General features: G+C 34.5%; 1 protein-coding gene across 3 annotated transcripts in view; it reads left to right on the top strand.

The window, feature by feature from the left end:
- Positions 1-15733, top strand: part of LOC145668719 (uncharacterized) — a 311815-nt gene that overhangs the window by 237044 nt on the left and 59038 nt on the right. For all 3 annotated transcript variants that reach the window (XM_081736828.1, XM_081736829.1, XM_081736827.1), the window contains exons 3-4: positions 4900-5079; positions 15066-15221. In XM_081736828.1, the coding sequence (XP_081592954.1) occupies positions 4900-5079; positions 15066-15221 (336 nt within the window). The remainder of the gene's footprint in view (positions 1-4899; positions 5080-15065; positions 15222-15733) is intronic.

Raw genomic sequence — 15733 nt, 5'->3', positions numbered from 1 at the left:
AAACTGTTTTTTTGTGAAGTCGCGTGATAAATGCTCCATATTCCGTGCTGCGTATGTTGTAGACCTTTGGAATTCTTATCGTCGGAGATAGCAGAAGTTTAATGCGTTTCTGCCAGGTAACAGCCGTGAATTTCTCTTCATATTCCTTGGTTATAGCCTATGAGTCATTGCATTATGTACGTGTGAAGATCAACAGGTAACCTTTCTAAGTATGTAATTACCAGTGGCTTACCAAAGTGAGGGTTAATAGTGTAGCTCTGTATGGAGGAAAACACAGTCTTCACATGAGGCGTTATTGAGTGAAATATATGTTGTAGGTGAATATATATATTTTTTATAATTTGTGGTGAAGATGCGTGGTGCTTTTGTATTTTAATGTGTGTTTAAGTTGCTGCCAGAATATCTGCTACACATTAATACGGTGTAGACTGTAAGTTGTTAATTAACTACATTATAGATATTACGCTAATGCAAAATAACGTACAATTAATTGTTGGTGTGTTCAGTTGATGTAAGGTGTGTAGTTGTTACGCAATGTCGTACTCTGGGTGGAATTGATGTGCCAACACTAATACAATGAAATGATACACTGTATGTTGGTCATCATTTTGTTTCTCAAATCCGTATATCTTTTATTAAGTATCCACATTATAGAATTACAGTAAGTTATTTTCCAGACCCATTTAAGAGAGAAAGCAAAAAACACTTATATTTCAAATAGATGGCCAGTTACAGACTTACACATCTAGACTTACATGTGTAAGTGATCATTAAAATATTGATTAGGCTTCCTGTGCGATTTTTCGAGAACGGGTTACATGTCATCATTATATCCTGGTTCATACCAACATTCGCGAACTTGTGTTATCGTAACACAGCTATATTCTCTGTTGCTTACGTGGTATGAAATAGTGCTAATAAATCGCGAGTTCAGTACATATAAAGTGGATAATATTTTACTAGCATTAGAACTAGAGTGTATATCAAGTTCTGTTCCAGAAAGCTTAGAACCTATCTTCTTGTAAAAGGATTAGTAGAGCAATTGAAAAGTTATATAACATCTAATATATGCTATTTGGAAGTATGCTGGTCAATACATACTACGTACGTATGTATGTACTGATTGGTGATGATATAATCACTTAAACACGAGTGTGAACTAGTGCTATTAATTTCGAACTAGTAAAACATTTAATTATTCTATCGATTAAACATTGAATATGGAAAGCTAAAATTGATAACTTTCTAAATAAAATATAACTTATTACCATATCTCTAGTGGCTAGTGTAAAATTTCGGGAAATTTTGAACCTATTGGTTAAAAAAAAAAGTTTTTACGGGTTCTTTCCGAAAAAAAAAAATTGGAAAATAACAAAAATCTTTGTATTACGTTAATTTTACTAGTAATGGATTTTTTTTTTTTTGAACGCGTGAAAAATGTAAGTTGAGAAATTTCAATATTGCGAATATTTAAAAAAGAAGCATTCGAAAATAAAAATATAATTATTCTTAAAAATTAATAGTCTGCACTCATTTCCTTTATGTACCTTTTATTAGTTTATTCCTGGTAATGCATTAATAACAGAACTAACTGTTGCAACACATCTACCAGCATGAAGCATTTCCGTTGCAACAAATAGTGCTCTTAAATGAAACTGAGCTCTTAGTGTGCTCTTTGATCTGGTGAAATTTTGTTAATTTTAACCAAATTGCTTCTTATAAGAGAGAGCAGTAGGCAAATTTCACTAATAGCCATACACTAAAACATATAATTACTATTATTTAATATTCTAATATAGCCTTTTATATAAACTTTATGTTCAAAATTTTATATGCAAACAAATACGTGTTTTCTAATGCGACAAATCATATAAAAATGAAAGTAACTAACTATATTTGTAACTTAACAACTCTTGAACCACGAGACCGATCTCGGTAAAATTTTCAACATAGATGAGATTCGGGATGTTTTTTTTTATATATCATTTCACTTTGAAGGTGCAACTTGGAGGAAGAAAGAGGGGATATACATTGAGAATGATCTATATGAACAGTGACACGTCCGATGTCGTTTAAATTCAAATTCAGTCCCCATTACTATTTATGGGAGAAGGTGACATGTAAAAGTAACTGAAAATGACCGATACTAGTGTCGAATTCATAGTTTTTGGGGTCCAAGTTTATTTGTGATAGTTTTGTTGCCCTTTATGTCCAAAATGAAACGTATTTTACCCGTGCAAAGAAAGGGTATTTTGCTAGTCTTTAATAATGACCGGAAGTTTCACATGTTCAATTCTTTAATATATTTCTCACTGCTAAAATTTACGCAATTGAGCGGTGTATGTGTGTATATACAAATAAGATAATTTCTCTTTTTGAGTTGATCGAAAGATATAAAAATAATAGAGGAAATTTTCCAGAAATCAGAAAACTAAAAAGTAAAATTAAAACCTGTTGCTTTAAATATTTCTCCTGGTAGCGAAGTACGTTGTATATATGCTGCAAACACGTTACAGCAAATGAGATTAGCATCAGGCGAAGAAATAGTTTTTAAATTGTATTTTCCGGTTTTTGTCAATATTTCCGAATGAAAGATTTTTTCTAATGGGTTCAAAATTTTCTGAAATTTTACACAGCATAAGGAAGATACTTATCTCCATAAAATGTATATTTGATTTGAACATACCAGTATTAACTAAAATGATTCTGGCCCCGTTATTTTAACACTTTCCTGCCATAAAGCGGAAACTTAATAAGATTGCTTAAGATAATTTAAATGCATCTATATTAATTAATCTAGGTAGGATTATATTTTAGTATCTTTTGTAGCCATAACTCCATTCTATCACGGTGCTTGCACATATATTTGTTGACGCAAATTTTCCCTAAGCTAATACAAGAAACATAAGTACTCAAAAAAATCTTAACTGTAAACTAGTAAATATAAAATAGTTTTTATCTTAAAAGCATTTCGTATTAAAATATTCAAAAATTTCAATTTTTTCCAAATTTTCCGTTTTTTCCAAGCTCAGGAAAAAAACGGTGAAAAACTGTTTTTTTTACCCAAAATTTCCGTTTTTTTTTCAGGCCTTCACAACACTACTCGTGGCGCAAGGTAAACATTAGGGAATATATTTTTGTAAAGAGATTAAAATAATTTACTTGATATACGATTACGCAGATATGATACAAGCAAGAATAATTGAAAATCTTTCCCTATAACAACCACCGAAGTTAGAGCGCTCCGGAAGTGATAAATTTATTATTGTTGTTACATTCTTGTAACACAAATTGTTTGGATGTGTATTCGTTTGTTTTTTTTAATTAATCCTACCTCCTGCATTGTAGTCTCGTATTAGTTTTCCATCCTTTGATACTTTTAAAAAAAAATTTTATTATTACTAGTTACACAAATAAAATTAGTAAATAATTGAACATGACGGACAGACGTAGTTTAGTGGTTAGTATTCTTGGTTTGCAATCGAGAAGTTTCTGACAGAGTTCTCGGCGGGCTATCCAGGCTGTTTGTCAGTTTTTCCTCAGACTCACCAGCCGAATGCCGTGTGACACCTTTAAATGTAGGCCCTGGTTTCTCCCACTTCTTTCCCATTGCACTTGTAAATTTGTGTGCAGGATGTATATGGACGTACGGTAAATGAAATAAATGAGTGCCAAATAAACTATTTAAAAAAAATATCTTGCAGACATTATATGTTTACACAAATTAGTAAACTACAATTTCTTGTAAATCAGAGCTGTTAATTAGTTCCTAATTGCAATTACAGTGAAACCTGTTTATGTTGGACACCATTGGTTCCATTGGAAAGTAACTAACATACAGAAAGTTTTTTTTTGTTTCTTTTTTTACATCAAAAACTATTATAGATTGTAATATACACCTCTAATGCACCTACTAATTATCTATATATTGTTAGCATTTTTTACAAATAATATACAGTAAAATTTACTTCTGCAACATAAAACACATTCAATGAAATAAAATCCGTATCTTACTTTGTCATTTACATGTTTTACATGTAATTTCAACAAACAACAAGATGCTTAGACACATTTTTTCCTTTCTTCCCACATATGACGATAGATGAGATCAGATACCAGTTACAGAAAATACTCAAAAGATCCTTAGTGTCTCGTCTACCGCTCCCAGCAATGATACACGAAAAGCCACCTATTATGTATATAGAAAATGGTTGTCGACCACGAGCAACGAAGTAAAAGACTGGTTCTATGACTTATCTTTGTTTTAAACTCTGCAACAAATAACCGATCGTCATTTGTTTTAAATTTCCTGCTGGCTTCGCGGGAGGGTGGAGAGGAGGTGGAGGATATTGAAAGAAGTGACGAAAACAAAGAACATTGAATTCATCTAGACTGAATCTGAACCTCAAAATGGCCTTTCATTATAGAATACGAGTGAGAAGTCGTAACAGGATCAACCTACGCACTCGGCGACAGTAGTAATATAAACAATAAAAAATTACCACCGCTAGATATATGGAGTAGTTATTTTCAGTGAATAAGTTTTTCCTTTTTCCGCTTGGTTTTTCTCCTGTAACACTTAGTACCAAAAGATATTGTGAAAAGGTTTTTTAGAAAGTAGGTGATTACGAAGGTGTCCATCATACCGAGGTAAATTTAACATTAACAGCGTTGAAAAACATTGCTTCAGTGTGTCCAGTTTTGTGTCCAAGTTTCAACTTATAGAGTAATAAGTAATACACGTTTTATAGGAAAATTTCAGATTCCATGGGGGGAAAAAAGGGGCTAATAGGAGGTTGTTAAGTTAACAAGTTTTACTGTACTGTGTGGCAACTAGGAACAGAAAATATAAGTTTTACCTTGTTATGAGGATAATACATATCATTTCCTTTATTTCAGGCCACCTGATGACCATACTGGTTATGACCGTTCTAGTCATTTTTACGACCGTCGCGAGCGCGAGGGGGAAGCGTATCTACGGCGGACCTACCACGTAACTCCGGAGGAAGCGTATGGACTTCGTGGTAGGCCGAGAGATCGCTTGTATAGAAATGGCCCATACCAACAACTTCTCGAGAGGTGAGTATTAATATGTATTTACATTTAATATTGTTTATGTGCTCAATATTACTTTCAGTCAAATGTGAAATTGTCTCTCACTATTGCTTTGTTTGTGGTAAATTGTTTCTCCGAGGGCATACATAATGCTATAAAAATGAGTTTTAATGACTATGTTGCTGCTTGATCTACTTAATTATTGTTCATTATTTCTCTCTCTACGATACAATGGTGCCATAGCGCAAAAACAATTTATTTTTTTGAATGGTAAACTCATGGAGGAATAAATGGACAAAAACAGAAATCTGGACATGTTGCTAGTAGCTCGATTGATAAGACAAAACAAGTTATCAGGGTTAGAGCCTTTGGTACTCTAGTGGTCAGTTTTTTTATGTTAATATTATTCTATCGGTTAAATGTAATTGTTCTTTTGTTGGTATTATGAGTTGAAACTGTTTTCCGTAATATCAACATTTAATGTCACTTGAATTTCAACGTCAATAGTGAGTTAAAGGGAAAATATTAGAAGTTGTTAGAGTGACTAAACTGGAGCACTAGTTCCAACTGACTGCGTTATGAAATGTGTAATTTTCCTTATAAACACGTAACTAGGTATATTCTTGTTTGTTCAAAATAATGGAAACACCTGTAGAAAATAACGTAGTAGCTCCATTAGCCTACAGAACAAATTAATCGTTGTGAAATAAAGGCACATGAATGAAGAGCGTTTCTAAAAGAATATTGTACCGTTCTGCATGCAGTACAGCACTCAATTCTAGCATTATGGATGGAGAATGATATCTGTTTCGGAATCTGAAATCTAGAATTGAGCATCGGTCTTCAATAATATTGAGGTCTGGAAAAGTGTTGCAGTTCATCCTAATGTTTATAAAACTACACCTGAACAGCTCTAGCAGTGTGAATTGGTACATTGTCATTTTGGAAAACTGCCTCATATTGACCGGAAAGAACATCTTAACATCTTGGTCATAGAATGCATGTGGTCACCTAAAATGTCCACGTAATTTTTGGAGGGGAATTTCCCTAGATTTCGCGCACCCTGGTCGCTTCTGGCTCCAAGTACCTGAATATAATCTACCTTGAAAAATACTATGGGCTATACATAATGCATATGCGAAGTTGTGATGCAATATCCAGAATAGTTACGAGAGGAAAAGAATCTCTCTCGATTTTGTTTGAAATAAAAATGCTATACTATCGGAAAATCGAACCCAGTAATGACAGTTTTGTCCTAATATATCACGCATTAACTCAAAGTACACTATACCAAATTACCAATCCTTAATAAAAATGCAACAAACACAAATAGCAGCTGAAAGAGCACTCATTTCCCTTGCTTGGGTCAGAACTAAATTGTATAAAATTTTCTGGATGTAAGAAGGGGAATGGGAAGAGGGGAAGGAGAAAATTCTATAATGTTCATATCTTAATACATGAGCATGAATTATGGACCTAAAATACCAACAGAAATACTAATAAACTTCTTTTCCTTCCACTTTATTCCAAAAACTATGGGTAGCTTCGTTTCAAGCCCAAACTTGAAGGGACATCATCACCCTATCCTATATTATTGTACGCAAAGAGCAAAAAATGCTTTTTGTTAGAACATTATACCCTCTGGACATAAGACAAAAAATAACTTTGAAGCAAGCATATAAGTTTCAGAGGATGATTATTGATATGTGTACGTGACACAGAATTTGTGCCAAAAAGATTAATAAAGTGACTTTCTTTCATCTCTGGCTCCTGACTTGGAAGTACTGTCCTAGTATTTGCCTGGTATATTTTGAGGAAAGAAAAAAGATCTTTAGTGGGGACAATTAGCTCTTGAATTCTGAATGTAATAAGGGATTGTGTTTCTGTTCTATATTTAGAATTATCCACGGCTTCCCATAACCATTATGGGAGGTTATGGTAATTTTCTGAACCAACTAAAGGAAGATGAGGAGGAGATAATGCTCGATTTATTAAAAAAGACATCATCCGTCAAGACAATGCATGATTTTATACTGTGACATTACAGTGGAGAAAATAAATGAATTGGAGGATGATCTGCCTTATTTGGTCCCGCCGGCGTACCATCTGTTTCCTGCGAAAGAAAAATAAAAACCTGTCATAAGCTGGAAGTATTTTGTATTTCTAGGGGCTTCTATCTGATTTCCGCGATGGCACTAAGGTTTTAAAACATCGTTGGATCAAGTGCACTTGTAAAAAGGGGGAACTATGTTGAGTTATAAGAACCTTTCTAAATTATACAGTAAAACCTGCGAACCTGGCCACCTTCTTATTTTGGCCTGGTTCGTCTTGAACCTGCATTTTTCCATAAGACATTCCTTACATATTACTCTGTAAGTTGGCCACCTGTCTATCTTGAAAGTTGGCCACATTGAAGCAATGTTTACCCTATGATGATAAATTTACCTGCGTGTCTTGGCCACGCAAAATACCGTTTTGTTATTTTCCTTTACTTTTTCGTATTCCCATATGAGAGGCAGATGTTCTGTATTTATGATTGGACACAAAGAAGCATGGGTTCGCACGATTTGTTCTTGGAGGCCAATGGCCAGAACACTACCCTCAGAAAGGGTTGGTGAAGGAAGATGTGAATATGAAAAAGCACGTACAGAAATTCAGGAAATGGTTATACGTATTTGTTTACCCTGTCTGTTTTGGTAAAACAATTAGCTATATCAGTTCCTTTCATCAGTGGGGAGCTTTAGTAATTCCGGAAAATTCTGAAGATTAAAGCTAACCATCTCAATTGTCAACTGTTGGTACCTGATGGCTTGGTAGCGGAGGTTATGAGATATGAATTCCCTTAAGATTTTCTCAAAACATCTTTTGATCCGAGGGAAACTACAAAATTAGAACGTACATATGTGCCAAAAAGAATAAAAGAAGTACGTTTAGAATGAACCGCCATGTATAAATTTGTATAATAACTGATTTGCTCTACAGAAAATATTTGTCACTGTCGATAAAAAGTCATATAAACTTGTTCAATTTATAATTTTGCTTTTCTTATTTCGATCTGAATAACTCAGTGTGCTACAATGTCAATTTCAATTAACTGTCTACATACATTTCTATTTTATGGTTATTTGTGTTGTGTTTTCAATTCGAAAAGCTGAGTGTACCAGGCTAGGTTTCGGGAAGAAAAAGGTACATACCGTATATTAAACATACTGTAGTATTTTTCTAGTACTGTATAAGTAGCTATCGTGCCATTGCTTATTAAAATTTTACAATCAAATAATACTAGAAATCATATTTTAAAAATACATCAATCACACTTATTTTCTGTAAGTTGGCCACCTGTCTTAAGTTGGCCACTTTTCAATTGAACCGATGGTGGTGAACATAGACAGGTTTCACTGTACCAACGTTTCGCAGTTCATTCTGAGAATTTTTCAACTTACTATCGTAGGTTATATATAAGGACATAACTGCGAAAATATTTAACTGCGAAAATATTTATTTCGAGCTCTCTTTTTTAAAGCTTTTATTGCCTTGGTAGTTGTTGGAGATGTAGACTTTGTTTTTAAAATAGACTTTGTATAGTTTCAAGCTCACCATTTTATAGTGTGTCCCGCTACTCTAAATGGGATACTAATATTCTTCAAAGTTGACATGTTTAAAAATGACGATATAACGTATACATTACGACATCTTAGAATTTCGTGTATTTGCTTTGTTTCCTAATTAGCGCAACATTTCTTATAATGTACTTAGGTATAATAATGCAGGATTCCTACTGGTCAGAGAAGTCAGGGGAAACTCAGGGAAAAAGACTGGAAATCAAGGAAAGTCAGGGAAATTTTATAAAATATATTTTTTCTAACATTAATTGTACACCAATTTCAGCTTAGCCAACCATTATAATACCTATTTTTGTGGGAGATACGTGGAATGTACGTATGAGCAATTGATTACTATTTATCTCTATAGAGTAAATGTTCTCATATAAAAATATTCACCGTCATTTATTCCTTATTTATATGTCAACGTCATCCGACAGCTGTCATGAAAGTGAGGGAATTTCCTGCCAAAGGTCAGGGAAAGTCAAGGAAATAGATTTCTCTAGATCAGTAGGAACCCTGTAATGGCCAAAAGGTATCGTACATCCTTACCTAAGGAAAACAGACATTTTGTAGATATATTAATAAGCTTGTTAATTACCAAGGACACTTCAATGTTGCCTTAATAATAATAATAATAATAATAATAATAATAATAATAATAATAATAATAATAATAATAATAATAATAATAATAATAATAATAATAATAAGCATCGTTGTACCCTTATATGTGTCAAATATCTGGGGTTGTAGGCGAACTCCATGACAAATAAAGATATGAAGAAGGAAAGAGAGGAAAGTTGTTGAAAATAGCTGGTTTTCGATCTAGAAAAGGTAGCATTTTTGTAATTATACCAGCTGTTTAGGCTTAACACTGGTAAGGCGCTCTATGTTAAATGAGAAAGAAACTATTCTAGTTCAGCAGCCTGTTCCCATTTACCTTCACCATACTAACAATACAGCATTGTTGGAAAACGGAGTTGAGGTGTTCCTCATATAACTATGTGCATATTGCCCTTGTTATGTTCGAGCAGCTTGGTAAACTGGATACGTTGCTTTTTCATTTAACATAGGCGCCTTATAAGTATGTAGCCCAAACGGCTGATGCGATTGCATGAAGTCCACTATTTTAGGTTGAAAACCAGCTATTTCCAACTATCTCTTTCCATTTTTCGTATATTTACTCAGAAAGAAATTGGCCTATGGCCCCGGACGTTTGATACACCATATGAAAATCAAGATAAAAGGGTGAAAAAGGAAGTTTAGGTAACGGAAATAATATATGTTCAATAATACATCCAGTGTTTAGTTTGAATTTGCAATAGATTGCTTGATACGCCGAGAAACGTAACATTGAAGTAACCTTGCAAATCAATCAATTTTATCTACAAAATGTTTGTTTTCCTTAGATATGAACATCATCATCATCATTATTTTATATATATATATATATATATATATATATATATATATATATATATATATATATATATATATATATATATATATATATATATATATATATATATATATATTTGCCGAACATGCAAGTAGAAAAAAATTCAGGCGTATATATTGAACAATTTAAACTGAGTTTACTTTAGCATAGCAATATATAGTATCCTGGTTACGTTTCCGTATTTTCAAAATACTCAAAAAGTACTTTGAATCACTAAAATATAAAATAAAGATCGACCAGTACTAATTTCATTTTTCAATTTTCATTGCTATTGAGAATATGGAGGTGCTGCACTGAAAATTCCCACCCTCGACGTGTGTGTATTTGGTATCTATCCGGCACAAAGCTTTTAGTAGTGGTACCAGTATTATTGAAAGCGGTGTGTGTTAGAAATTTTAATATCCCTTGTGAGTTGTAGTGTACTTACTGTCACATGTGTGGAAAACAATATTCTTTTTAGGATAATTTATTGATAGAGTATATCTCTTTTTGTGAACATGAATAAACAAATACAAAGTAATATAATTTTAGAAAAGAAAAGAGAAAAAGTAACACGCTAATAATCAAGGTATCCGCATAAGATTATTAGATTGTCTTCCTATGTGCTAATTATTTATTGAAATCGGGAGACGGCTTATAGTAGATATTTAACCAATTTTGTAACAACTAATAAATTATTTTTGTCTGAGTGTGTGGGGAAAGAATATGGTAAGTCATCGTTATAGCATGACTTCCTGTTAAGGTCATCGCACCACCCGAATTGGAGGACACCTTCATTTTAATTTAAAGAACAGGAAATCTTAATCGCCAGTTGCTCTTGTCTATGTCTTCTCATTACTGCCAGTTTAACATGATTACATCTTACTGGCTGTGTTTTGTATGGAAAATTTTAGTTGGTCAGCAATATGGTTTGGCGTTTGCAAGCTTCGCGACCAACATGCACATCACAAGCCATGTGGGCGTCGGAGAAAAGAAGCTTTAGGGACGTTCGTGATCGTGTGTACATGTGTGTCCAAAAATTGATGGCATGTCATTTTCCAAGATTTTATGCGTGACTCGCTTTCATTGAGCGACATGGCAACGCTGGGATATCGGCATGTTCGTGTCACTTCGCTCCTCGTTCGCTTCCTCCATATTGATTTCTGCCTGGCCCTGCCCAGCTCGTCTCAGGGGATCAATACCAGTTTTTCCTCTGTGTTGCTAGGTAACGCATTCGCTAGCAAGCAATGCGGTTTCTGTTTACTGGTGCAGTCCCGTCCCTTTTCGTGAGGTCATGTGACCTAGTGAGTCAAACACTGATTGAATATTTTTATATTGTTCTCTTCCTACTGCTATGAGCATGGAACGTGCCTCTGTGCATACAAACTCAACGTACATTTGCAATATCTAGATCTATTTGTAATAAAACCCATTTTCGTCAAATGTGTTATTTTTCTGGTAATGTGGCTAAGAAGAACATCATAACAGCTGTTACCATATTTGTTTATATAGCTTCAATTACGATGGAACTCTCAAAACAACTTTCCATTTTTACCTGAATATGCTGCACTGTCTTTTATTGTTCATGATTATAGACAATGGAAACTCTATTATTTTTTTGTAATTGGCCTACTTTAATAATCACTGAACTAATTGTTTGTGTGAGAACTTATTGAGCTTGAATAGTTCACTTGGAGGATGTTTGCAATTTAGAATAAATTTTTACATATTACATAAATAGCATAAGTAGATACTATTCCTTTTTCGTACTTTTAAGTAATATGGTCAAAAGTTTTTATTTCTTGTGTGTTCCCAGTTAAGAAATGCCGGAATCGAAAAGTGGAATTAGTAGAATAGCATAAGGTTCCTGTACCCAACACCCTCTGTAGCGTAGTCGCTAACACTCTCGTCTTTGGTGCGAGCGGTCTTGGGTTCGATCCTCGGTGGGGACACTCGGTCGAAAAGGTGTAACAGCTGTTTCAGTGACGTTTTTCCTCATTCACACTAGGCAAATGCCGGGATGGTACCTAACAACATAATAGTCCCAAGCCGTTTCATTCCTTCCCCATTTCTTTCTTCCTCGCCAATTTTCCGGGCAGTATGATCGCCGACGGATGTCATCCTTCCTATATGTGAGGGACTACCATGGCCATAGATGCCGAAAGCCCAGAAATCTTAATTCCTAATCCTCATACTGTGCCCAACAATAGATTTTATTCAGTTTGAGAAACATGTGTTCTGAGTATTGCAATAAATATTTATTTTAAAGTAATTGACATACGTAGTTGGAATTGTGCTTGCGGTCTTGGTAGCACTTGGCGGTTTGGACATTCTAAGAAAACGGCAAAGCGTGAATTAATGTTTTCGTGATATATATTTTTATGTTCCGCTTGGACATTGAATACTGTCAGGGTTTCAGATTACCAAAGCATTTTTACTAGGTATTGAAATTATTGTTAAGCCTTTAAAACCTTTATCCATTTAAATCTGTTTTGAGTAATATGTATACAATATAAGAAAAAAATATTCTTGAGAACAGAAGTCAGAGGGAAGTTGGTGCATCTTCTACTCCGTATGCATCATGAAAGGCACAAGATACTAAGCAAACGGATAACAAATGTACTCTTTAATCCTGTGTTACCAGTTTATGATGGACGTACATTAGCTATAAGTTCCGAGCCCTCGCCCGCTTTGTACTATTATTATTAAGTATTCTGCCTGTTGGCAGTCCTGGGACTAATGAAGTTTTTAATTTCTTTTCTTCTAAATTTTCAGTTTGGGCTTGGAAATGTTTAGTCCATGTTTCTTGATTTTCATCTTCCATTTTTATTTTCTTCTATTTTTCAAATAATCGATCACTTGTGTTCTTCCTATTCCACGCTTTCCTTCCATCTTTCCTTCTATGGTAGTATGAAGAAGGCAATTTCTTCGTAAGATGTGTCCAATCCAATTGGCCTTCCTGCGAAGGATGCCGGCTAGAAACGTTCTCTTCTCTCCTATCCATTTCAAAACATTATTTGTTAATCTCTCTGTCCGTTTTATCTTCTCCATCTTCAACAACAACATATTTCGAAGCTCTAAACATTTCTTTTCCAGCTTCCGTTATGTCCAAGTCTCTGAGAGGTTTGAGAAGAGTCGTCGGGTATCATACTAAACGAAGAGAAAATCCCAACCTACACCTCCTCGCGGGAGAAAACGGGTGCCTTAGGCAATTAACGTAGGTGGGGACCGACTGACTCCTGAGATAAATAGTTAGCCTCTACCAAGTGCCAACTACCTTTGCGGAGGGCGGATGAGCGGGTGTAGGTCAGGGCATCTTCTTGTCTTTACGAGGGGAAACTGTCCTAAAGGCGAATGAACCAGAAGGACTTCAACAACGTGGAGATGTGGAAAGGAAATGGGAATACTACCACATTATCTTTATTTCCAGAAGGGCCGAAGGATGAGAATAAATATAATGATGGTTCGTCCTTAGGCTTTATACTATGGGCTAAAATCGTGCTTATTTAAAAGCTCTGATTGTTTACATTTAACAGATTTATTTCTTTTCAATTTGCTTGCCAACCATCTCGCAGTTACGCAAATATTAATTCTCAGATCTAAAAATGATTACGGCCATTGTCGTATTTTGAAATAGCTACATTGAAACCATACAGTTTTTAAGTTGCAATTAAATCATCGCGATAATTTCAAATCGGCAAATAGACTATGCTCTAGCGATATCTGTCAGCATCGGGCAGGCAAGCGATAGCGCAGGTAGCCACATGCTGTTAGGGTGACTATTTATTATCAGGAATTAGCGTAACACTCTGCGACGTTTTTCTTTTAAAATTGAATAATTACATAATTATCATGAACATTCTAAGTAGACATACGTTCAGAGTTACTGATTCTAATTTGTACTGCTCCATCATCGTTAATAATTTCAGAAATGAAATGAAATGAAATATTTTAGTTTTACGCCCCACAGTTTTGTAGGCTAAACTAAAGGATAAGATAGTGATGAGAAATCAGGGTAATGGTGGAATGAATAAATAGGGGGAACAGGAGAATCCCGAGAAATCTACATACATGGTGTTTGTCCAGCACAGAGTCCACTTGGCTCGATCTGAAATCGAACCAGAGACTCCACGCACTGGAGGTAATCGCTCAGACAGTAAGCCACCGCAGTCCTTTTAATAATTTCAGAGTGAACAAATTTGTTTAAGAAAGAAATTTTCATGCAATACATACTCTCATCTTCAGTTCTTTTTTAAAATGTTACCCTTAGAAATTAAATGTCCGTGGAAAAAAAAAAAAGTATGGTCGACACAGACAAGTTTTCAGTAATAATAAATATGTGGAAACCATGACATTTTTTCATAATATTTTGTTAGTGTTAATTTTGGTATAAAGCTATATTATTTCCGCATTTTTGAGACTGGAAAGGGAGTGAAGAGTAAGTTGGACAATTAATATTTGTTCGTAAGATGATGTCTGAACCAATCTTTTGATTAAGTAAGAGCAGGTAAATATGTGAAGACGAGTTTGGAAAACATATTCATATAGCTTGTGTAACTGAAACAGCCTCTAATACCGATGGCCAGAAAATCCGTGAATGTATGGACCGATGGGATAACTGTCTTAATTGCAGGAATATTAATATCTAGCGCTATTAACAATACGGTGTCTTAATATTACGAGTTTTGTGTTGTGCGAATAAGAAACAATTTTCCATGTCTCATTCGACATAAACTATGTATATATTAATAGATGAATGTACATAGAATATTACAACATTTTGTTGGCTTGATTGGCTACGGTTAATACCAAATCCAATAAATACTAAAAATAAAAGACGTATTAAGAAATACTTGTAATTTATTCTGAATAACGGGTAACTTAGTAGTTTTTGAAACTGAGTGATATTGTCATTGTACTGTATTGTCAGATTTTAGGTACTCAATAGTTCACTGATTTTATTTCAGGGGCCAAGCTGCACATCATCGAGGTCTTAATCCGTGGAGCTACGAGGGATCAGCTAGCCGTTACCCACTAGGGGACCAGTTTCCAGATGAACCAATTGGAAACAGACGCGATTCACCACGCCCACCTCCTGTACATAAGAAGCGTCCGAAATCAAGGTGAGATTGTTTAATTACGATTTCAGAATTCCGCGAACTATTAGACACGTCTTGTTTATCCTCCAGTCAATGTGGTATCTTTTTCAAAGAAGTGATTGTATATCTTTGCACACTCAAGGTCATTTTTTTTTTGGCTTCTACAGGGTGTCCAATATACAATGCAACCCGGAGTTTGGGATAGTAGAACTTTTTAACCTGAAGCGATACACAAATAATGGTTACACCAAAATGAAACCTTGTCATGCGTATGTTTTTAAACTAGAAAGCAACGATTAAAGAACACTAGGAACCACGCAGTGTTGCCAAATGTAACCGAAGGTGTATTTTTTGTTGTTGTTGTTGCAAACAACGTAAATTGACTCGTAACTCATACATATGGATACCCTGTCGTTAATTCCCAGTTTGTTTAATTAGAGGAGCTTGGAAACTATAGGAAAAAAAAATCATTTCCACCGATAACTAACCGGATGAAGCCTCTGTAAGGGGGAACTAGAGAAATCGTAGTTTTCATA

Source organism: Thermobia domestica, chromosome 13, assembly GCF_964235325.1.
Source record: "Thermobia domestica chromosome 13, izTheDome1.hap1.1, whole genome shotgun sequence".
NCBI classification, from domain to species: Eukaryota; Metazoa; Arthropoda; class Insecta; order Zygentoma; family Lepismatidae; genus Thermobia; species Thermobia domestica.
The sequence above is the reverse complement of the archived record's forward strand: the minus strand, read 5'-3'. Positions and strand labels throughout refer to the sequence as shown.